At 43.2% G+C, this 24942-nt stretch overlaps 1 protein-coding gene across 3 annotated transcripts in view; it reads left to right on the plus strand.

The window, feature by feature from the left end:
- Window positions 1-24942, plus strand: part of GMPPB (GDP-mannose pyrophosphorylase B) — a 159363-nt gene that overhangs the window by 54170 nt on the left and 80251 nt on the right. For all 3 annotated transcript variants that reach the window (XM_030205300.1, XM_030205302.1, XM_030205301.1), the window contains 2 exons: window positions 9911-10053; window positions 19379-19537. In XM_030205300.1, the coding sequence (XP_030061160.1) occupies window positions 9911-10053; window positions 19379-19537 (302 nt within the window). The remainder of the gene's footprint in view (window positions 1-9910; window positions 10054-19378; window positions 19538-24942) is intronic.

Consider the following 24942-nt stretch of genomic DNA (forward strand, 5'->3'; position numbering starts at 1 on the left):
CTAGCCAGTATTTTCTCAGTCTCAGCAGAGGGTAGGTGTGTGCAGCCTGTGCAGTGTACTCAGTCTGGTAGGCCCATTTGGGGTTTCTAGGTTGGGTTGTAAATGTTAGAGAACCCACACTTGGACCTCTATTACAGGGTGTAAGTCCTAAGGGGATTCTTATTCCCTGTGGGGTGTCGCACCCGGGTGGCCGGGTCCCTCCCCCTGTGCTTTTCCTCTGGAGGACTGCTTGACCTCGGCTACAGACCTCATTCTGTACCCTTGAGGCGTTTAGGCATCAGCAACGAGGTTTAAAAAAAAATGTTCTTAAATGGCAGCTATTTTGGCCGTTCTTGTGGCAGTCCAGAGATAAAACGCCTTCAAGGGCGTTCTTGCCTTAGGCAGTTTTGCCTATTAGTCTGTCAGAGCACAAAGCAACTATTTGTTTTTATTGTGTTCGCGGCCATTATGTCTAAGCCGGTGAGGTGTCGGTTTTGCGCGAAGCACGGCGTTGAAGTGAAAGGTGGCCAATGTAAATTTTGTGGGGAGCCTACGTTGTCAGCGCTCTTGCCCCCCGTGCTTTCCCCTGAGTCGATGGAGGTGTTGGGCGGCGATTTGACTGCTCATTCCGGGCTGGCAACGGTGGGGAAACGCGGCCATTTTTGCTGCGCGTCCCGAGTTGGCCTCGACGGAGCCGTTTTTGGTGGGAAGCGTGGCCCTTTTGGCTGCGCATTCCGTACCGGTGCCGGGGGACCTGTGTGTGGCGGGAAGCGCACCTAGTTTAGCTGCAAATCATGCGATGGACCTGCCGCCTCAGGAGCGAGGGGGGTCCATCGCGGAGACTGCAGGAAGTGTTGGGGCTTCAGCAGCGTCGGGGGGTGGGGGGGGTCTGGTTTCCTCCCTGAGTTTGTTTGGTCTCTGTATAATGCCTGGAGAGCTGGCCCCTTTCAGGCTGTTTGTTCCCCGGAGGCTGCTAGCTCAGTGGGAGTTAAGCGCCCGCGGGTGGATATTTCGGAGCCTATGGAGATACTTTCTCTGCCTGGGTCAGAGGTTTGGGGTGACCTAGGAGGAGGATCTCTTAGAGGAGTCTGAGGGTCAGGATGGGCTAAGGCCTGGGGAAGATTCTTCAGTGGTTCGCATTTTTCATAAGGAGGAGTTGTTAGAGCTCATTGATCAGGTGATCTCTACTTTGAAGTTTGCTCCGGCGGCCACTCCCTCTGCGGAGGGACCCCAGGTAGATCCCTTGGTTAAGGGGATTTGGAGAGTCTCCCGTTCCTTTCCCATGAATTCAGACATTAGAGACATGGTTTTTCAGGAATGGTCTGTGCCAAAGGCTGCTTGTAAGGTGTCTAGGGCTATGGCACGGCTGTATCCCTTGCCTCCGGAAGTTTTGGCCCTGCTGAAACCACCTACGGTGGATGCGGTGGTTACTAAGGCTACGGCCATTCCGGTGGATGGCGGTACAGCCTTACGGGATCCTCAGGATAGGAAGCTAGAGTCCTTTCTGAAGCGCAGCTTTGATTTGTTGGCTTTGGCCTTGTAAGCCTCGGTGTGTGGGGGCTTGGTAGCCAGAGCTTGTTTCCGTTGGGCGGAGAAGCTCTTGGCTGAGCTTGCGTTAGATAGGACTGGTTTGGTTCAGGACCTGGCCAAATTGGAGATGCGGTCTTTGTTTTTGGTGGACACCCTTTATGATTTGCTAAGGTCTTCGGCTAAGAATATGGCTCTGGCGGTGATGGCTCGCAGGGCTCTTTGGCTTAGGGGCTGGGTGGCAGATGCGGCCTCTAAAGCAAAGTTGTGTTCTCTACCTTTCAAAGGTTCTATGTTGTTTGGAGAGGACTTGGATAAACTGATGAGTGGTCTTGGGGATACCAAAGTCTCACGGTTGCCGGAGTTACGACCTAAGGCGGCTAGTTGGGATGGTTCGGCTAGAGGTCGGTTTAAGGACGCGAGGCGGTACAGGCCGGGCAGATTTGTATCTCCTTCTAAAAGCCGGTTTTTCCAGCGGATGCAGTCCTTTCGAGGGGGTCGTCGAGGAGGTCGGGTCTCCTCCGGAGGTGCCGGAAATGGTAATAAGTCCTCCTTATGAAGGTGTGCGGGTCCAGCCTCTGGTGAAGTTGGGGCGCGACTTCGTCTGTTTTATCAGGGGTGGACCCAAATTACTTCAGATCAGTGGGTGCTGGAGGTCGTTCGTGTCGGTTATGCGCTTGAGTTCGAGCACCCGCTGCCGGATCTGTTTTTTCCCTCTTCTTGTCACTCTCAAGTTAAAGGCTATTCAAGAGACTCTGGGTCGCTTAATCCAGTTGGAAGCTGTGGTACCTGTTCCTCGGCACGAGCAGGGAATGGGTTGTTATTCCATTTACTTTGTGGTGCCGAAGAAGGAGGACCAGTTTCGACCCATGTTAGATCTCAAGAGGGTCAATGGGGCGCTCAAGGTGCCATCCTTCCGCATGGAGACTCTGCGCTCGGTCATAGTGGCTGTTCGTCAGGGAGAATTTCTCACGTCACTGGATCTCACGGAAGCGTATCTGCACGTGCCAATTCGAGAGGCCCATCAGCGTTTCCTTCGTTTTGCTGTTTTAGGGAGGCACTTTCAGTTCTGTGCTCTGTCTTTTGGTCTGGCAACGGCTCCGACGTGCACTTAAATGGAGTGCACTGTATTATCTACAACGACACCTAGATCTTTTTCTTGAGTGCTAACCCCCAAGTTGCACTCTTGCATTGGGTAACTGTGATTCAGATTATTCTTTGTAATGTGCATCACCTTGCATTTGTCCACTTTAATTTTATCTGCTATTTGGATGCCCAATCTTCCAATTTCCTAAGGTCTTTCTGCGATATTTCACAGTCCGCACGTGTTTTAGCAACCTTGAATAGCTTTGTGTCATCTGCAAATTTAATCACCTCGCTCATCGTTCCGATTTCCATTTAATTTATAAATTTCTTAAATAGCACTGGTTCCAGTACTGATCCCTGTGGCACTCCACTATTCATCCTCTTCCATTGAGAGAAATGACCATTTAAGCTAACCCTCTGTTTTCTGTCCAGTAACCAGTTCCTAATCCATAATAGAACCTTGCCTTCTATCCCATGACTCTTTAATTTTCTCAGGAGTCTCTCATGAGGAGCTTTTATCAAAAGCTTTCTGAAAATCTAGGTACATTACATGAACTGATGAACTGGCTCACCGTTATCCACATGTTTATTCACGCCTTCAAAGAAATGAAGCAAATTTGTGGTGAGGCAAGACTTCCCTCAGCTGAACCCATGATGACTCTGTCCCATTAAACCATATTTGTCTATGTGTTCTGTAATTTTATTCTTTATATTAGTTTCCACTATTTTGCCCAGCAGCGACATCGGCTTGCCGTTCTGTAATTTCCCGGATCACCCTAGAACCATTTAAAAAAATCGGTATCACATTGACCACACTCCAATCTTCAGGTACTATGGACAGTTCTAACGACAAGTTACATACTGCTAACAGCAGATATGAGCAATAAGAATGGTGGCCAAAACACTTATGAAGGGTACTTCAAGCCCACCACATTGGTCTAAGGAGACTACAATTACAGACGATGGGGGGCAGTTGGCATACCCTAAAATGTAGCAGATAAGAAGGAGCCAGAGGCTCCCCCAGAGAGTTCTCCAAAGAAAAGGTAGAAAAGGAGGAGCCACAGTGCCGATCTCGAATGGAGCGCAACTGTCATGCAGTATTATAGGCTCGCAAATCCAGGAGGCTCATCCTGCCATTTACCCTCCTCATCTGCAAATATTTAAGGATTAATCTTGTTTTTTTCCCATTCCACAAGCTTATTCCAACAATGGACATTTTTAGGCGTCATCAAAATTGGAAGACGCCGGAGCACACATCCGTTTAGGAAGACGAATCATCTTTATCAACTGTATCCATCTCCACAGGGACCCAGGCAAATTTGCCCACCGATAACACAAATCGCGTGTCACCTGAAGAAGTGGAGAAAACATTCAAGAGTTTGATTGAGAGAGATTGCTAGGAATCTGCAGGTCCAAATAGCTCAGATGTGTCCCAGCCCACTACAGCAGGAAGGGTCTATGCCACTTATCCCCCAAACTCTCATGTAGGCTCAACCCTTCAGACTTCATCCGTAAACCCAAGAGATATCCAAACTGATACAGCAAATCAAGAACCGGAGGAAGAGATCCCTGAGGGTCTGCAATCATAGCCAACAAATTATCAGCAAACAGAGCTAACTTTAGCTGGTGAGAACAATAGGGATACCAGCTATAGCTTCCTCCTGTAAAAGGTTTTGAGCCAAAGGTTCTATACAGAGAAGTGTGGGAGACAAGGGGCAGCCCTGGTGGGTTCCACAGAAAAAAGCAAAGATGAAACCCCATTTAACAGGACCTGTGCTAAGGGCTGCTGATAGAGCATTTGGATCCTACTCAGGATATCCCCATCAAATCCGAATCGGCGTAAAGCTTCCCAAAGGTAATGCCATGAGACCTTGTCAAAAGCCTTTTCAATATCAAAGCTCACTAATACATTCTCGAGTTCCTTTGTAGTTGCCAATCCTATAGCTAACAGGTGACGCACATTAGTAACTGCATTGAGGCCCTTTAAAAAGCCAATCTGGTTAGGGCCCACCAACTGAGGCACAACAAAAAAAAGGTGGTTGGCCATTATTTTAGCATATAATTTGATATCTGCATTCAGTAATGAAATAGGCCTATAGGCGCTTGTGAGCAAAGGTTCCTTCCCAGGTTTTATAATGGTAAGAACAGTCACCATTTGCATAGTAGGCGGAAAGACGCCCTTTTCAAATGCTTCCTCAAAAACAGCCAGTAGGATGGGTACAATCCGATGACCCAAGATTTTATACAGCTCTAAAGGGAGACCATCTGATCCTGGGGTTTTATGCTTAGCTGAGGTTTTTATTGCATAATACAACTATCCCAGATCTGGGGGGGGGGGGGGGGCATTTAAAAGTGCCAGATCTGCCTCTGTCAACTTTGGCAAATGTAAACCTGCAAAAAATGACTCAAAATGGTGCTCATCTACCATGGGCACTGTGTACAGTGTTTTATAAAAATTATGAAACATATGACAAATGTTAACTTTTCTGTGCAGAAGGTCCCCCCGAGCATATTTCAAAACTGGAGCAAAACTGAGGCCACTTGCGGTGTGCACTAGTCTAGCCAAACAGGTCTCCATCTTGTTTCCATACGGGAAAAATCTGTGTCAGCCTTTCAGTAATGTATTAAGTGTATGCTGGCGTAAGATCTCATTTAATGTACGCTGGACAGTGAAGAACTGATCTCTATTTTCCTTGGTCATGTTAAGCACCAAATCTCTCTGTGCTTGTCTTAACTGAGAGTGCTACAACAGTATTTGGCAATTTAATTGTTTATAGCAATGTTTCAAGTAAGAAATAATTTCTTCCCTTATCACAGCCTTCTTGGTCTCCCAGGATAGTCCTGGAGTGTCCATATGTTGTCCATCATTAACCCCAATTACTAGGCTGCTCCACAGAAGGTCAAGTCCCCAGCCTATCCAAAGAAATATCTGCAACCCCATTAAAATATCCACCAATCACAAGAGGCATGACCGGAAAGTTCATTAGGACTTCTAACAGAGATGGAAAGAAGGTCCTATTGGGGAGGTTAGGCTCATACGGCGATACTAACACGTACTGTTGACCATAGAGGGAACAATGTACTACCACCCAATGCCCACTATTATCCACATAAGAACCCATGCTCCACAAAAGGAATATTTTCATTGACCAGAATTGACACCCCTGCCCACCTATGGACTGGGCAGAGGAGAAATAACAGTGACCCACCCATTCACTGACCAGTTTCTTGTGCTCCTCAGGACTCAAATGCGCTTCCTGTAAAAACACTATTCCCGTTTTTTTGTTGACAGAGTGCATTTTATGGGGGAATTAATACCACAGACATTCTAAGTAATTATAGTTGTAGTGCCCATCAGAGAATCAGGATGATGGCACCCTTTGTACCCAACTCCAGTTCTTATTGGTCTGCAAATGGGAAGGCAATTGAACATTGCTTGGACCACCAGAAAATAAAAGAAAAAGAATAGTGGAAGATCCTCTCTCAAAAACTGGACATATAATATTATTAGTAGGAGCATTATTCCTACCTCTCCCCATCATTTCCCAACCCCACCCCACACCCAATAAACACATAGGAAATAAGCGTTGTGATCCTCATAGTGTATATTAGCATGCAGATTATCTATAATCAAGTTCCCAGAATCATCCAGCAAGAAAACCCAGTAAAGCTGAACATGGTCCAGGTGGCACAAAACAGGAGAAGTTTAAAATGTCAAATATCCAACTGATCCTTATGCATCCTGAAAGAAGCAACTAGGTCATTGATGTGGAACACACTTCTAAAATGTGCCTCAAGTCCTCTGCTCCACAGTTCTAGAGCTCTAGTTCTGTGCTCTGCAGTTCCAGTTCCACTGCTCCAGTCCTCTGTTCTGCAGTTCTACTTCCACTGCTCTAGTCCTCTGCTCTGCAATTCCAGTTCCACTGCTCCAGTTCTCTGCTCTGCAATTCCAGTTCCACTGCTCCAGTCCTCTGCTCTACCGTTCCAGTGTGTAGACTATAGGGGATTAAATGCTATCACCATCAGAAACAAGTATCTGCTCATACTCATTTCTGAACTGTTTGACCAATTCCAAGAAACCCGCATGCTCACCAAACTGGATCTTCGGGAAGTTTATAATCTGATCCATTTCCAGAAGGGCGACGAGTGGAAGATGGCCTTTAACACCAGGGATGGACATTATGAATATTTAGTCATGCCATTTGTGCTTTCCAATGCCCATGCTGTCTTTCAAAACTTTGTCAACATATCTTTCTTGACTTATTGTACAAATGTGTTCTGGTATATTTGAACAACATCTTGCTATTCTCTCATACACTGGAACAACAATGAGAACAGGTCAAGCTGGTACTCCAACGCCTACGCCAAAACCGATTGTATTCAAAGGTGGAAAAATGTGGCTTTGAACACACAGAGTTATCCTTTTTGGGGTATATCATCTCGGACCAAGATCTACAGATGGATCTGGCCTAACTCTCTGCTATTCAAGACTGGCCATGCCCTCTCAGGTGCCAGGCACTTCAGAGGTTTTTGGGGTTCGCAAACTACTACCAGTAATTTATTCAAGATTACTTCTCCATTGCAGCGCCCTTGATGGTATTAACAAAGAAAGAGGCTAACCCTCAAGACTGGCCAACAAAGGGTGTTTGCAGCGTTTGACCAATTAAAACAGGCTTTCACAACCGCACCAGTTCTCCAACATCCTGATATTGATAAGTGCTTCTTTGTGGAAATAGACACCTCTGTCATAGGAGTGGGCGCCATCCTATCCTAGGCTGATGCCAAAAGGCAAGTTGCTACCTTATGCCTATTTCCCTCTCGAGTTGTTACCAGTCGAAAAGAATTACTTGATCGGAGACTGGGAACTAGTGGCCATAAAAATGGCACTCGAGGAATGGCTTCACCTGCTCGAGGGAGCCAAGTATCAGTTTACAATGACAACAGATCATAAAAACCTCTCATACCTTCAAGAAGCCCACAGACTTAACCCCACCAAAAGTGGTTGTCCCTGTTCTTCTGTCGATTCAACTTTCAGGTGGTGTTTTGGCCTGCCGAGAAGAATGTCAAGGTGGTTGCCCTCTCTTGATCCCTGGAGACCACTGAGGAGACTCCTGAGCTCCTACCAATCCTAGACCCTGCCAAGATCTTGACCGCTATCACAGTACCTGTCCCGCCTGACCAAACCATAGTGCCTAAAAGTCATCGAGAGGCAGTACTAAAGTGGGGGCACAAATCAAAAAATTGCCGGGCACCCAGAGAACCGGGGTAAACTTGAACTAATTGTTCAATCCTACTGGTGACCAAGTTTGAAATAGAGGGGTAAGGAGTAAGTGAAGAATCTGTTCAGCTTAGAACATGCTGAATTTAAATTTAAATCCAAAAGAAAGGTCTAATTCCCTAATATGGCTGTGCCACATGAACTCTATCTTACCATAACATCACCTTGTATTTGTTCACACCGGAGTCTGCAAATGCCTCTCCGGTACTATGTAAGCCACATTGAGCCTACTAATAGGTGGGAAAATGTGGAATACAAATGTAACAAATAAATAAATACAAGCAATTGGATCACTTAGTCACAAAGAATAAGCAAAAGTGAAGGAATCAGGAAAGGAGAGACCACATCATAGAAGGCTTGAAGTGACGTGGTAACAGGAGGGGAAGGTAGAGAGGGAGAACTACAATTGACTGAGGTAAATGAACATTAAAAGCACTGCCTTCCAGAAGAGAGGAAGAATGAGTGAAGATGAGTAGTCTGAAGAGAAGAAATATAGGCTACCCTACCGCCTTGCTTGTATCTATGGTTAGAAAAAGCAAAATGAAATGTGGGGGGACAGAATTGCTCAAAGAAAAAGGTATCTGAGTCAGTAAGTCAGGTCTTATGCTGGGTAAGAAGATCTATATTAAATAGGATTTATGTCAGAGAGAGCAGGTGAAGAAGACTGGCATGAAAAAAAATTTGGGGTGGCAGTAAAACATTAGCAAAAGTAGTTAAAGAAACAAGAGTGTGAGAATTTACCTTAGAAAGTTTAAAAAGTCGTGGGCTTGAGGACGGATAGAATGAGAAATAGAAATACAGTTGTTATAGTACAGAGAGAGAGCACAGTCATTCTGCTGCCATGCTCATAGCAAAACCACGCCCCTGCTCCAATAGCCTGAAGGCTATAAGAAGTGGAGAGGGAATCATCTTGCTATTCTCTCATACACTGGAACAACAATGAGAAGGTACATAAAAGTGAGTACCTTCCACAATTGTCAAAATCTGGATTTAAAACCAACTCTTAGGACTCACCTCGGTGCAGTTGGCACTTACTGTCAGCGTGTGGAAGGTAAGCCCATCTCTGTACAGCCTTTAGTTCGATTTATGATAGGTTTGCTATTGCTCAAACCTCCCACTGTATCAGGGGATCTCTGATATTCTCACCCAGCTGATGAAAGCTCCATTTGAGCCACTTGATCCCTGTCACCTAAAGTGTTTGACTTGGAAGGTTACATTACATTACAATACATTAAGCATTTATATCCCACACAATCCCTTAGGAATTCTGAGCAGTTAACAAACAAGAAGCTAGGTATTCCTAGGAAATAGTGCAATATTAAATATCACATTAGTTAATCATATAATGGTGGTAACTTTAGCCCACAGAGTGAGTAAGCTGCAGGCTCTAGTAGCTAATCCACCTAATCTCAAAGATTTTATCATAACAGAGTAATTCTCTGCATGCATCCAACGTTCCTTCCTAAGGTTGTGTCCGTGTTCCATCTTGCACGTGTCAAAAGTTTGCTTCTATTGTGTTGATCTGTTGTAGGGTGCAGTACAAACAGCAATTTCATGGGTTGGATTCATTTAACCGGTTGACCTCGTATGAATGTTTTCTGTGCAACTGAGTTCCTAGATTTCCCTGTATGATAAACAGTTTATATTTTATGCAGATGCTTCCTCTGCAGTGGGATTCTTGAGCAGTATTGTTATTTTTTTTTTTTTGTTACATTTGTACCCCGCGCTTTCCCACTCATGGCAGGCTCAATGCGGCTTACATGGGGCAATGGAGGGTTAAGTAACTTGCCCAGAGTCACAAGGAGCTGCCTGTGCCTGAAGTGGGAATCGAACTCAGTTCCTCAGTTCCCCAGGACCAAAGTCCACCACCCTAACCACTAGGCCACTCCACCCGTTTCTTTGTTATTTTCTTTGCAATATAGTACTAGGCCTTGCTATTGTGTTATGTTACTGTGTGCTTTTTTTTGTGGAAGTGTCTTTGGAAGTGGGGCCTTATTATGCAACAGTGTTGTCTAGTTTCTGTCTGCGCTTTCTTTACAGCAGGCCCATTGGCATTAGCAAGGCAGCTGCTCGAGGAAAACTCCGATCCATTCTTTGTTTTGAACAGTGATGTGATCTGTGACTTCCCCTTCAAAGATATGATGAGATTCCACAAACATCACGGCAAGGAGGGCACTATTGTGGTGAGTATGTGCAGGGAAAGATCATGCTTAGATTCCTAGATACACACCTGTCTCCATGTGGAAGGAGGACTTTTAACATTGGCTACTGTAACACATAAGTATGTGTTGTGTTCAGGAAATAGATTTTGGGTCTCCTTTCCAGAATGCAAGCAGAACAATTTTTATTTCCTCTGTAATGCTGAAATGGGAGATAGTAAGCAATAAAATGTAGACTCACTTATGAGTGAAATGCGAAGAGAAGCTTTATAGGTCTTTTAACTAATCTGGTTATGCACTTGTTTTTAGCATTAAATCTTAACTGTCTAACACTAGACCATTCCTCATCTTGTCTCTTCACGTTTTTTTCACATCTTACAGGGTGTCTTCCCTGCTGCAGATTCTCCGAGGACACCAGGCCATCTAATTCTCACATATGGGTGACATCATCCACAGTACCTGGTGCGGAAAGCTGCCCAGCATACTGCTTCTTTTGAAAGCTTGAGACAGTGCTTCCACCGCACATGCACGGGTGCCTTCCCGCCTGACTCATGAGCTTGGGACCACTTGGTATTTTTCATGCTCAGTGAAGAGAAGACCCATCTTTCGCTTATCCTGCATTGAGCCTGCAAGTTGAGCCTGCAAATAGGTGGGAAAATGTGGGGTACAAATGCAACAAATATCCTATCAGTGTCATACTTTTTCAAGTGTTACTGGTTCTTTCCCTCGCAGGATATACAGAATTTTGTTATTTCTTTCCCATTCGTGATTTGACTTGTTTTGTTTTCCTTATTTTCATAGTCAGTTTGGCTCTGTTTTAAGTTTTCTTTATTTTTGGGGGTCTCTCAAGGCCCTTTTAGGCCTGAGCATCAGCCAGGTACTATTCCTTGTATTTTGCGGTGATTTCCCCTTTTTACATCACCATAGAGTCATTTGATTTAGTTATGGCTGTTTTCCCATCCATAAAATAGCACAGAGAGGGTCCAAAATACAGAACAGAGTCCAAGAAACAAAAAGAAGCACCAACAGCCTTCAAAATCGGGACACAGTTCCTTTAATTATATGACTTGAAAATCAATCATTAATGGAAGATTGATTTTCAAGTCATATAATTAAAGGAATTGTCCCGATTTTGAAGGCTTTTGGTGCTTCTTTTTGTTTCTTGTTTTCCCTTCCATGTTATCGAAGGTTCCCAGTGGCTTCAAGCACAATGCAATCGGACCATCTCTGGGGATGACAACCATTCCTGGTGTATCCAGTGTTTGGGGGCCAGACCGTAATTCTACTAACTGTATTCTTTGATTGAGTATGCAAAAAAGAACATAGAAATCCAGAGAGGCTCAAAAAGAGAAGATCTTTGGAGCCAGGTCCAAATAGTCGACGTTGGCACTTGCATGGCATCAGGAACATTGGTCCCTATGGCTACCAGTCCTCTATCAGACACTGGGAGTAGACGCACATTGAGTAGGTCTCCACCTGCTTTGATGCTGGCTGCTGTGCAGGGCCCCCAGGACCGGTCACCTTCAGATCCAGTAGTGAGAAAATGGGAGGATTTGATGTCATCCTTGTCGGCACTGAGGGGTATTGATGCTTGGCATCGGGCAAAGGCCAAGAAGCACAGGCATTGATCCCCCTCGACGCATGGTACTGGGGGTACCAAGAGAATCTGTACCCAAGAAACATTGGCTGTCCCCTCTATTGAAGAGGTTCCTACATGCAGGTCTCCAAGTAGTTGGGATCTGGTACCCGGATTGACACCGACAATTCAGTGGGCTGACTCCATACTGATACCCCAGCCTTTACCGATGTCGACCCTTGATGAGTGGATCTGGGCCACGCTCCAAGTGCACTTGGTAGGTCTCCTACAGCAGAGTTCATTGGCATCAGTGTTGCTTGCGCCAGCCATGACTCACCACCTGATATGCACGGCCCTCAGCCTGAGGTGAGGTCACAGAAATCTGTGCCGCATGTGGTATCAGTGTCAACAGCCACTCGTGGGTAATCCCTCGACGTCCATGGAGGAAGCTTCACTGGAGTCAAGAGTAGAGCCTCCATCTTGGCGCCATTCCAGGCAGGGACATGATTCCTCATACCTAAGGCAGGCATGATCTCGGCCTTCCCATGAGGAGTTTTTTGCTGATTCCCATGTGGATGAGTGTCTGGTGATGAGTGTCTCAGAGGAGGAGTCCTATGGATTCCATCAGACCCCTCCCCACCAGAGGAGAGAGAGAGAAATTTCCACCAGAGAGTCTCTGGTGATGAGTGTCTCAGAGGAGGAGTCCTATGGATTCCATCAGACCCATCCCCACCAGAGGAGAGAGAGAAATTTCCACTAGAGAGTCTCTCCTTCCCAGCTTTTGTGGAAAGAGAATGGTGGCTACCATTCCGATTAAGTTGGAGATGGAGGTTGAGCTCAGTGCTGAGATGTTCGAGGTCCTGGACTATAACTTTCCACCTAGAGAGGCTGTGACGATCCCTCTTTACAAGATCTTACGTGATGTCCAAATGAAGAATTGGCAATCCTCTCTGTCATAAGTACATGAGTACGTGTAAGTATTGCCGTACTAGGACAGACCAAAGGTCCATCAAGCCCAGCATCCTGTTTCCAACAGTGGCCAATCCAGGTTACTAATACCTGGCAAGATCTCAAAAAAGTACAAAACATTTTATACTGCTTATCCCAGAAATAGTGGATTTTCCCCAAGTCTGATTTAATAATGGTCTATGGACTTTTTCTGTAGGAAGTTGGCCAAACATTTTTTAAACTCTGCTAAGCTAACCACCTTTACCACATTCTCTGGCAACAAATTCCAGAGTTTAATTACACATTGAGTGAAGAAAAATGTTCTCCGATTCGTTTTAAATTTACTACTTTGTAGCTTCATCACATGCCCCCTAGCCCTAGTATTTTTGGAAAGCGTAAACAGACACTTCATGTGTACCCGTTCAACTCCACTCGTTATTTTATAGATCTCTATCATATCTTCCCTCAGCTGCCTTTTCTCCATGCTGAAGAGCCCTAGCCGCTTTAACCTTTCCTCATAGGGAAGTTGTTCCATCCCCTTTATCATTTTCATCGCCCTTCTCTGCATCTTTTCTAATTCCACTATACCTTTTTTGAGATGGCGGCGACCAGAAATGAACACAATATTCGAGGTGCGGTCGCACCATGGAGCGATACAAAGGCATTATAATGTCCTCATTTTTGTTTTCCATTCTTTTCCTAGTAATACCTAACATTCTATTTGCTTTCTTAGCCACAGCAGCACACTGAGCAGAAGGTTTCAACATATCATCAATGACTACACCTAGATCTCTTTCTTGGTCAGTGACTCCTAAAGTGGAACCTTGCATGACGTAGCTATAGTTCGGGTTCCTCTTTCCCACATGCATCACTTTGCACTTGCTCACATTAAATGTCATCTGCCATTTAGACGCCCAGTCTCCCAGTCTCATAAAGTCCTCTTGTAATTTTTCACAATCCTCCCGCGATTTAATGACTTTGAATAACTTTGTGTCGTCAGCAAATTTAAGTACTCCCATCTCTAGATCATTTTATAAATATAAGAAAATTGATAATATGTATTAGTTTCAGAGTTGACCTGGATAAGATAAGAATTACCTCACTAGTTACTCCCATTTCTAGATCATTTATAAATATAAGAAAATTGATAATATGTATTAGATTCAGAGTTGACCTGGACAAGATACGCTGCAGTTGGCTCCTCATTCTCTGGTGGTGGAGTCTGCGCTTAAAGATGCCAGAAGTTCCAGAGACTTTGCCTTGGTGCCGCCAGGCAGAGAAGCTGCAATATGGAAGTACTTCTAAAGGAACTCTCCGCCCTTCTCAAGGCCCATGCAATCGAACCCATTTCCACTAGGGGAAAAAAGACTGGTATTTTATTCCACTTCCTTGTTTTAAAAAAGACAGGGGGGATGCACTCTATCTTAGACCTAAGGGCCCTGAACAAACATCTGGTCAAAGAAAAGTTCTGGATGGTTTCCCTGGACACCCTTCTCCCAGTGATTCAGGAACAAGATTGGTTATGCTCTCTGGACTTGAAGGATGCCTACCCACATAATCCTGATACTTCCAGGCCACAGGAAGTATCTCAGATTTCAAGTGGGGACACATCACTTCCAGTACTGCGTTCTGCTGTTTGGCTTCACATCAGCTCCCATGGCTTTTTCCAGATGTCTAGCAGTAGTTGCAGCTTTGCTACTCAGACTGGGAGTCCATTTGTTTTCCTACCTGGATGATTGACTAGTGAGAAGCACGTCGAAGGAAGGTGCTTAGGAATCTATGTGGAGAACTATTCAGGTGCTGGAGATACTAGGGTTAGTTTTAAAGTACTCTGTCCCACCTACTCTCTTCTCTGTACAACATTTGGAGTTCGTGGGAGCCCTGCTAGATACCATGCAGGTGAAAGCTGTCCTCTCTGTGCCACGAGTAGACAATCTGGTTGCTCTTGCCACACAGTTTCGCACTGGACAGCAGGTCACAGCTCGGCAAATGTTGAGGTTACTAGGCCACATGGCCTCCACTGTGCATGTCACTCCCATGGCATGTCTTCATATGAGAACTGCCCAGTGGACACTAGCTTCAGTGGTGGTGAACCTCAGGGAACATAGTGGGTGTCATTGAGTAACCCCAGAATTGGCTCAGTTCCTCTTCTGGTGGATGATTTGAACCAATCTGACCATGAGACTTCCATTCCAATTTCCTCAGCTCCAAAAAGTGCTGATGACAGATGCGATGGGGAGGGGGGGGGGGGTTCATGTAGATGGGCTTCATGCTCAGGAAACAGATCTTCACATCAATCTCCTAAGCTCTGGGAAATCTGGAATGCTTTAAAGGCTTTCAAAGATCGGCTGATAACCAAATTGTACTCATTCAAACGGACAATCAGGTTGCTCTGTATTACACCAACAAGCAGTGGGGTACAGGATAGTACCCTTTGTGTCGTCTGGCTGTTGCGATGTGGAACTGGGCTGTCCAGAACAGGATAGTTCTCAGAGCCACTTACCTGACAGAGAAGTCAAACAGCCTGGCAGACAGATTGAGCAGAGTCATGCAACTGCATGAGAGGTCACTCAACATTACTGTTGTCTGTGAGATTCTCCAAGAGTGGGGCACCCTTTTGGTAGACCTGTTTGCCACTCCTTACTATCACAAAATCCCTCAGTGCCACTCCAGGCTCAGGTCTAATGACAGACTAGCGTTGGACACCTTCCTCCTGCATTGGGGGACAGCTCTTCTGTCCTCCCACATCTCTTATGGGGAAAACTTTGCTGAAACTCAGGCAAAACAAGGGACTATGATCCTGATTGCTCCATATTGGCCCAGGCAGATATGGTTTCCACTTCTTCTGGAGTTATCCTCTGAAGAACCATGGAAATTGGATTGTTGTCTGACCTTCATCACGCAGAACGAGGGGGTCTATTCTATACCCCAGTCTCTAGTCTCTAGACCTCACAGCCCTGGGTGTTGAGGGCTTAGAATTGGCTTTCTTGAATCTCCCAGACGGCGATTCCCAGAGGGTGATCTCCCAGAGGATGTCCCCAAGGTTTTGCTGGCTTCCAGGAAAGATTCCACTAAAAGATATTACTTTCTTGCCGTACACAGGACCTTCTTCTGTACCTTCTTTACTTCTCAGAGTCTGGTCTTAAGACCAACTCTGTAAGGGTTCACCTCAGTGCAATTAGTGCTTACCATTTTCATGTAGAGGGTAAGCCTATCTCTGGACAGCCTCTTGTTGTTTGGCTCTTGCAAGGTTTGCTTTTGAGAAAGCCCCCTGTCTAACCTCCGCCTCTGAAACGGGAGCTCAACATTGTCCTCACTCAGCTAATGAAAGCTCCTTTTGAGCCACTCGATTCCTGTTCTCTGAAGTACTTGACCTGGGAGGGCTTATTTTTGATGACTGTTACTTCAGCTCGCAGGATCAGTGAGCTTCAGGCCCTAGTAGTTGATCCACCTTATACTAAATTTCATCACAACAGAATTGTTCTCTGCACACACCATAAATTCCTTCCTAAGGAGTGTTGGATTTCCATCTGAATCAGTTGATCATCCTTCCAGCATTCTTTCCCAAACCTCATGCCCATCCTGACGAAAGTGAACTGCGGCACTTCATTGTTTTTTTTTTTTTTTACCTGGAGCGGACTAGGCCCTATAGACAGTCACCCAACAAGATGGGAGTTGCTATCGGTAAACACACAATTTCCAGTTGGCTGGCAGATTGCATATCTTTTACTTACACCCAAGCTGGGCTGACTCTTGAAAATCATATCAAGGCTCACAATGTCATAGTCATGGCAGCGTCCGTAGTCCACGAGATCAGCCGCTTAAAGAAATTTGCAAGGCTGTGACGTGGTCTTCAGTCCACACATTCACATCCCACTATTACCTTGTGCAAGGCATCTGATGAGATAGTCGGTTTGGTCAGACAGTTCTGCAGAATTTGTTTGGGATCTAGAATTCAACTCCACCCTTCTAGGCCCATTTTATTCTTTTCCAGGCCTCACCTTCACAACAGTGTATATATTTTTTTCAGGTTAATTGACTTCCTAGAACTCATTGTTACGACTTCCTGTTGTCCTAATGTTGTTGTTTTCGGTGTGCCTGGTAGCTGGGAATTCCCACATGTGAGAATTAGCTGGCCTGCTTGTCCTTGGAGAAAGTGAAGTTACTTACCTGTTGCAGGTATTCTTTGAGGACAGCAGGCCACTTATTCTGACATACCTTCCCACTTTCCCTTGGAGTTGTCTGCTGTAGCTATGTTATTGTACTAATTGGTCCCATGCTCGCGAATCGGGCAGGAAGGCACCTGCACATGCATGGTGGGTGTGTTGCCTCAAGCTTTTAAAGAAACAGTATGCTGGGCAGCATTTCCACGCCGGGCTGCATGGTTGACGTCACCCACATGTGCTAATAAGTGGCCTGTGTCCTTGGGAAATACCTGCTACAGGTAAGTAACTTTGCTTTTCTGCACAGACAGCATCATCCTTAACTCAGTTTATTCTTACAGAGTGTATCTTTTGAAAGCTAATCGGAAAGGTAATGCAATGAAAACAAAATATCTTCTACACCCTGTTTGCTGTCCTTTATTTCTTTTTCTTTAAGTGGATGTACACAGGAACTGCATTCCTTCCTCTAGGATAAATAAAATCCAGCTTGTAATCCTGTGTTGCCTCGAAGCTGATTTTGCTTTCTACTTGATGGTTTCCTTTCTTCCATCTTTTCCTGGGGTTCATGGATATACATCCAAATGTGCTTTAAATATGTATACTCCAGGCAATTATTCAAACAATATCAAAATTATTTATTGTAATGTAAATATCACCATACCTCATACATACAACCCACTCATACATTCCAATGTCATACCAAATTTCTAAAGAAAAAACAGGAAGCAGACACTGGAGGTCCAAACAGTTCCTTTATTCGTACAGACCCGACGTGGGCACGTTTCACCAATTAAGGCTGCATTGAGGGTAGTAATATAAAACGGCTAATAAAATATATAAAAATAAAGGATATATAATCAAATATTAAAAGAACATTTATATAATGTTTATAATGCTGAGATCAGCATTATAAATAGTGGGCTGATTCAAGATGGCGGCCCCCGTACAGAGGATTAAAGCTGCTGCTCCACGTTTTTTGTGAGGGAACCACTACTGAAGTAAGTCTCATCTTTTTACCTTTAGAACCTTTTTATATACAATTTGGTGTTTTATAGAATGGGTTTCTTTTACACCCCTAGGTGTTTTTAGTCTTATTTTTGTTACATTTGTACCCCGCGCTTTCCCACTCTTGGCAGGCTCAATGCGGCTTACATGGGGCAATGGAGGGTTAAGTGACTTACCCAGAGTCACAAGGAGCTGCCTGTGCCTGAAGTGGGAATTGAACTCAGTTCCTCAGTTCCCCAGGACCAAAGTCCACCACCCTAACCACTAGGCCACTCCTCCACTCCTGCTCTTTTTCTGTGTGAATGACCCATGACCCCTTTTAATAAGTTTTTACCTTTTTGGCTCTGACACAGATAAGATTAAAAACAAGTACCTTATGCCTAAGCTAGATGCCTTCCAGTTTTACTAGTATGCTTTTACATTATTCCTTTAGGTCATCTTGGATGATCAGTTGTGCTATCTGGCTAAGCCTTTTTATGTTCCTGGCTAGGTATGTTTGTTTTGACCTTTATTGTTTGCTAAATTAACCTATCCTTTTAGTCTTTTTTTTGTTCTGATTTATGTGTGCTGTTTAAGAACTTATAAATTAAAGATTTTTATTAATGTGCTTTTTATATGTTTTTGGTGTATCCTATAATTGGCATTTTTATGTAAATGTTTTAATATTTGGTTATATATCCTTTATTTTTATATATTTTTTTATTAGCCGTTTTATATTACTACCCCTGATGCATCCTTAATTGGTGAAACGTGGCCATATCGGGTCAGTATGAATAAAGGAACTGTTTGGACTTCCATTGTCTGCTTTCTGTTTTTTCCTTTTGTCGCTGCTAGCCACTCAGTGCCTCTTTGTTATTTCAATACACCAAATTTCTAAGCCAGGATGTAGGGCGATGTTGACACGCCTTGGACGCTAGCCCTCTGTGAACTTAGTGGCTTCTCCTGACGAAGATATGAAATGCAGTCTTGCATTGGGGAGCAGAGGAGCTAAAGATTTTTTAACTCCAAGTGTCATCCAAATAATTGTCTAATGCCTGTTTCATTATCCCGATAGTTCGATCTCTTTTGGGTGGACTAGAATGTCGGATGCACTGTTGAGTTTCAAGTTTGGAAGACATTAATTTCAAAGTGCACTCTGTGTGAGATATATCATCCACATTATCATTTTTCAAATTGCCTGGACATTGTTTTCTGAAAATCTTCACTGCTGACGCACGCCTTTACGGAAAGTCTTCACTGCTGATGCATGCCTTTATGGAGTGGCGGAGTGTTTGCTTCTGAATTCAACCACAACTTGTTTTTATACTAGGCTTTTCAATTCAGACCATGGACTGAGTGTTCTTAATATCTGGCTTAGAAATTTGGTATGACATTGTAATGTATGAATGGGTTGTATTATGAAGTATGGGTGATATTTACATTATAATAAATTTTGGTATTGTTTGAATGATTGCCTGGAGTATTCACATTTAAAGCATATTTGAGATATTGTTCACTCCAGTTTTTCTTTATTTCCCCAAATTAATGATTTAATTATACATCCAAATGGACATGATTGGATTGCTGTTGTAGGTAGCATTTGTGGGCATGATGAGTAAGATATGAGGCCCTACTATATCAGAGATCATGTCAGTGATGACATCCTCCATTGTTGCAGGTGACAAAGGTGGAGGAGCCCTCCAAATATGGGGTGGTGGTATATGAGGCTGAGACGGGGCGAATACAGAAGTTTGTTGAGAAACCCCAAGTGTTTGTCTCCAATAAGATCAATGCGGGGATGTATATTTTCAGTCCGAAGATCCTGGACAGGATTCAGGTAAATTCAGAGGTGTATGCAAATGAAAGGTCTGTTCATCAACATGCTTAGTTTCCACTGTGAATTACTGGGGAACAAGTGACTTTCTAGTTTTTAATTGTAGACATTTACTTGGATTTGGACTTTCATGTTCATTTATCCAACTCTAGATAAGTAATAAATATATCGCAAAATGATCAGATGGGTTAGGCATTGGATTTACTATATGGTCCTCTCTAACATTAGCTGTGTTTGTCTAGTGTAACAAAGTTGATAGAGGCAGATTGCACCTTATAGACTAAACAGTTTATTGAGGCATGAGCTTTTGAGGACCAGAGTTCACTTTATCAAATGTGGTCCATAAGATGCACTCCTGCCTTTTGTCAGTTTTGTTAGAGAGCAATTGTTTGCTGTGTTTGCATTCTTCTGGACAAAGCATTGTTTTTCTAGTTGGCAGGAATGTACTAATTGTGATAAGCTACCATTATAATTTAATTGAACCTTATATCATTCTAATACGCAATTTTAATGTAAATTGTATGGAGGGTAATTTTATAATAGGACGCCTGGTTGACGGGGGCAAATAGGTGTCTATTTGCGCTCTTTTATGAAGACAAATAGCCATACCATTCACGCATATAGCTTGTCTCTGTTGTAGTTGTTATCCCAGCTCTATTTCTTAGTCCTCACCGTCCCTCCACTTTCCTCACTCTTTCATTCTACCCAGTCCTGAGTCCTTACTTAGAATTCCAACCACATCCTAATTTCCCATTTACCTGATACCTAAGCCCCAAAGCCCCAAATCTTTACCCTCCTGTCTCCTTCTTCTCTTCTTCAGAACCACCCATCTACTTCCTTCTCCAGTATTCACTGGCTCTGCCTTTAGTCCTGTTAACACCAGCATCCATCCCTTATACTCCTCCCTCTCAGCTTTCCCATGCAAATGTCCTTGGTTCTTCCTCTCCCCCCCCCCCCCCCCCCCACCACAGTGTAGTATGCTCCTCTCCATTTTTACTCATTCAGCATCTGCCAGTCTCCACCCTCCAAGCATCAGTAATTTTATAAACTTTTATAGTATGTAAAAGGACACTTATAAAATTATTCCATAGTGTACGTCTGTAGAAGTACAGCTAGTGAAGAAACAGTACATACATTTAGCGCATTCTTTTGCAAAGTGCACACATTCTTTATAGGATACATGTGGTTGTACAGATTGTAACAGTGTGGGAACTAGTATAAATATCTGCTGTTGGAATTTGTGATTTCTGCCAGTTTACCCCTAGTAAAGACACATAGTAGTATCCCTAGTATTTAATAGAGAGTCCTGTATCCGTAGAGAATAGGTGCCTTCTTACCCTCTAACATAAGCAACCTTTTTTTTTAAATAACCCCCTATAAATTAAAACCATACCATATGTAAAGTGTGCAAAATTTCAAAATCCCATGTAGAAGATAGTAATTCTTAGCTGTATCAGTTTGAGGTTTAGATGTTTGTGAGACTATATAAACAGGTTCTGCAGAATTCCTTCAAATCTTTGGGAGGAGACATGTTAATCTGATTAAACTCCATCTGTTTAAAAATAAGAACTCAGGCCCTCTGCTTCTCTTGTTCTTACATTTTCTTGGGGATTAGGTTACAGGGCGTATATAGTTTCCCTATGTGCTGACTATATTCCTTTTCTCTGTTTTTAATTGGTATTCGTTGCCACTTTTTTGGGTACAGCCATCAATTATCAAGTTTTGAATTATTTGGGGAGGGGCAGGGAGATGGGGGTGAGGGGAGGGTGGGTTGGTTGTCCAGGTTGAGAAGTATGGGAAGGGCTACAAGAAACAAGGCCTTTCTGTATTCATTGTTTATTGGAATGCATCATGCTTCGTATTGAGTTACTATGATTTTGTGGTTTATTGAAACGTATCATGCTTCATATTGAGGTACTATGATTTTGTGGTTTATCAAATTGATGTTTTTGGAAATGTCAATAAACAAATTTAAATTAAAAAATAAAATAAAATAGCCCATCAAATACAGTTCTTGGTGGTATATGTAAAACATAGGAAATAATCTCTACAAACTGTATTCATGAACAGTAGCCTAGTGGTTTGAACTAAGGAAGCCAGGGATTCAAATCCTGCTTCTGCCACTAACACTTTATGATCCTGGGCAAGGCATGTAATCTCCTTTTGACTTGGATTGTTAGTTCTTAGGAGATGGGGCATGTTGAACCTGAATACTTATCACCACTGTACAGCGCTGTACGCTTTCAGTAGTGCTATAAAAATTCTTAGTGTTATTAAGTAACTCATACTGGTATAACCACATATACCAGTGATGTCAAAAGTGACAACCATACATATTCCATAAACCAGTGTGATCATATTTCAAGTATGTTCTCTTGTGTTGCTTTCCCTTGAAGGCTCTGATTAATTGACATAATTTGGCAACTGTTATGTCCTTTATAGTTCTAGGAGTGGAGAGTTATTGGTCAAAAGTAAATGGAACAAGTATCATAAACCCAGAAAGCGAAGTTGCTTACCTGTAACAGGTTCTCTGTAGACAGCAGGAGAATGCTGGCATACACCAGGTGATGTCATTTGACAGAGCCTATGTGCTGCATTCCTCTTCTAGCCCAGAGAGGTTTTAAACTACTTTTCTGAACAAGTGTGGGAGTTCAGATGCTGTGTTGCAGTAACAGATTCCTTCAGTCCATATCTGAGCTAAGAGAAATGCTCTTAATTGTTTATTTTTTTTATTTTTTTTGAGAGGATGGTGGGAGAGGGTGATTGTAGTTGCATCCCTCTGCTGTCTACAGAGACTTTCTGTTACAGGTAAGCAATTTTGTTTTCTCCATAGACAGCACTGGGGAATGCAGGCCCACTTCAGCTGAGACCCTAGCTAAGGGCCACAACCAGGTGATCAGGTCGCATGGAGGATGGAAAAGATACCAAGTAGCTAGTAAGCAAAGAGATTGCAGAGAATTGCTTGACCAAAAGCTGCACCCAGAGCAGAAGACTGGTCTAAATAGGAATGCTTAGTGAAGGTATAAGCAGTAGCCCAAGTAGCTGCTCTACAGATATCTGTAATGGAAGATGATCGAAGACTAGCTATTGAGGTTGCCTTCACATGGAGATTGTGTGGACTCATATACTCTGAAATTTCCATGCCTTGAAGTGAGAAACATACATTCCGAAATCAGTCGTGTCAAAGTTCATTTGGAGACAGATGAGCCAAGATTATTGGAATTATATGAAACAAATAATTGGGAAGACATTCTAAAGTCATTTGTGCAATTAATAGAGGAGAGATTGTCTATAGTCTAGAGCTTCCAAGCAGACTCCGCCTGTGACGAAAGAGATGGTTGAAAAAAATGCAGGAAGAACTATTGATTGGTTTAGATGAAAATCTGACTCCACTTTGATGAGTATGAAGGAGCACTCGGCTATGAAAAAAATTGGGTGTATGGAGGATAATGAGCTAAGGCTTTTGAAGTTCTTATCCATCTTGCAGTAGTGATGGCAACCAGAAGTCTAGGCCAAATGTTTTAACGAAGCTATTCCCAAAGGCTCAGCAGGATGTGGCATAAATTTAGCTAAAACTACATTGAGGTCCCATGCTGGTAGCGGAGTTTGTGTAGGTGGTCTCATGTTCATGAGGCATCTCATAGTAACATAGTAAATGTTGGCAGATAAAGACGTGCACAGTCCATCCAGTCTGTGCAACAAGGTGGCCAGAGTCGACTCTGGCACTCTGCATAAGTCCACTTCTTCATGATTAAACACTGGGTTTATAAAAGGTTTGGACAGATTCATGGAGGAAAAGTCCATAGTCTGATAAATATATATTTATCAGACTATGGACTTTTCCTCCATGAATTTGCCCAAACCTATATATATGTGTCCAAAATCTCTGTCTCTCTCTACCAATTTTGGGACATAGCCCATAGAGGTCTGCCAGCACTAGTGCTACTTCCCACAACTACTGTGGTTGCCATCAAAGCTCATTCCAATCTTGATCTGTTTTTGTCATTTATGAGATCCAGACCATAGAAGTCTGCCCAGCATTGGTCTTACTTTACAACCTCTGAAACTGTCATCAAAGCGCACTCCAGTTATTAGGCCATTTAAGTTTTGCTTTAATTGGATTTCATCCTTTTTCTATATAGTGTTCCTCTGTGTTTATCATATGCATTCTTGAATTCTGTCACTGTTTTTGCATCGCAACTTCTTTTGGGAGGTTGTGAAGGCAAAAAAGAGGCCTTGTCATGAATCTGGATACAATAGTATACACAAAAAGTGGCACATATGAGTTATCTTGTTGGGCAGACTGGATGGACCGTGCAGGTCTTTTTCTGCCGTCATCTACTATGCTACTATGTAATAGGCTGGATGGTAATAGATTTGTTCTGAAGGAGACAATGATAAGTTGAAATGGCCACAATTTGGATATAAACAGATGCTGTTTTAAACCCTGATTCAGAAGGTGAAGCTGGTAAGTAGGAACTGTTGTTGGAGGGCAGGTAAACAGAGTCTAGATTTTGGGACTGTGCTCATAATGTGTATTGATGCCATTTAGAATGGTAAGATTTTCGAGTAGCTGGTTTCCTTGAAGCCAAAAGTACCCATTTTACAGGTTACATAAAAACATAAGAATAGCTGTATGGGGGCAGGCTGATGGTCCATCTAGCCTAGTCTACTGCTTCCAACAGTGGCTAATCCAGGTCGGAGGTACTTGGCAGAATCCCAAATAGTAGCAAGATTTTATGCTACCAAACCAATGGACAGCAGTGGTTTTCCTCATTTCTATATCAACAGCAGACTATGGACTTTTCCTCTAGGAACTTGTCCAAACCTTTTTTTTAAACCCAGATTCGCTAACTACTGTTACTACATCCTCTGGTAATGAGTTTCACTTAACTATTCGTTAAGTGAAAAAATATTTCCTCTTATTTAAAAAGTACTACTATGTAACTTCATTGAATGTCCTCCTAGTCTTAGTACTTTTTGAAAGACATGAACAATCAATTCACAATTACCTATTTTACACCACTCAAGATTTTGTAGACCTCTGTCATATCCCCCTTTTAATCTTTTCCTCATATGAAAGGAGTTCCATCTCCTTACTCATTTTGGTTGTCCTTTTTTTAACCTTTTCTAATTCCACTATATCTTTTGAGATACGGGGACCAGAATTGCACATAATACTCAAGGTGATGTTGCACCATGGAGCGATACAGAAACATTATAATATTCTTTCTTATTTTCTATCCCTTGCCTAATAATTCTTAGCATTCTGTTTGCTTTTTTGGCTTCCGCCACACACTGGGTGAGTATTTCAGTGTATTGTCCATGATGACACCTACATCTTTTTCTTGAGTGCTGACTCCTAAAGTGAAACCTTACATCAGGTAATTATGATTTGGATTATTTTT

This window comes from Microcaecilia unicolor, chromosome 6 (genome assembly GCF_901765095.1).
Source record: "Microcaecilia unicolor chromosome 6, aMicUni1.1, whole genome shotgun sequence".
NCBI lineage: Eukaryota > Metazoa > Chordata > Amphibia > Gymnophiona > Siphonopidae > Microcaecilia > Microcaecilia unicolor.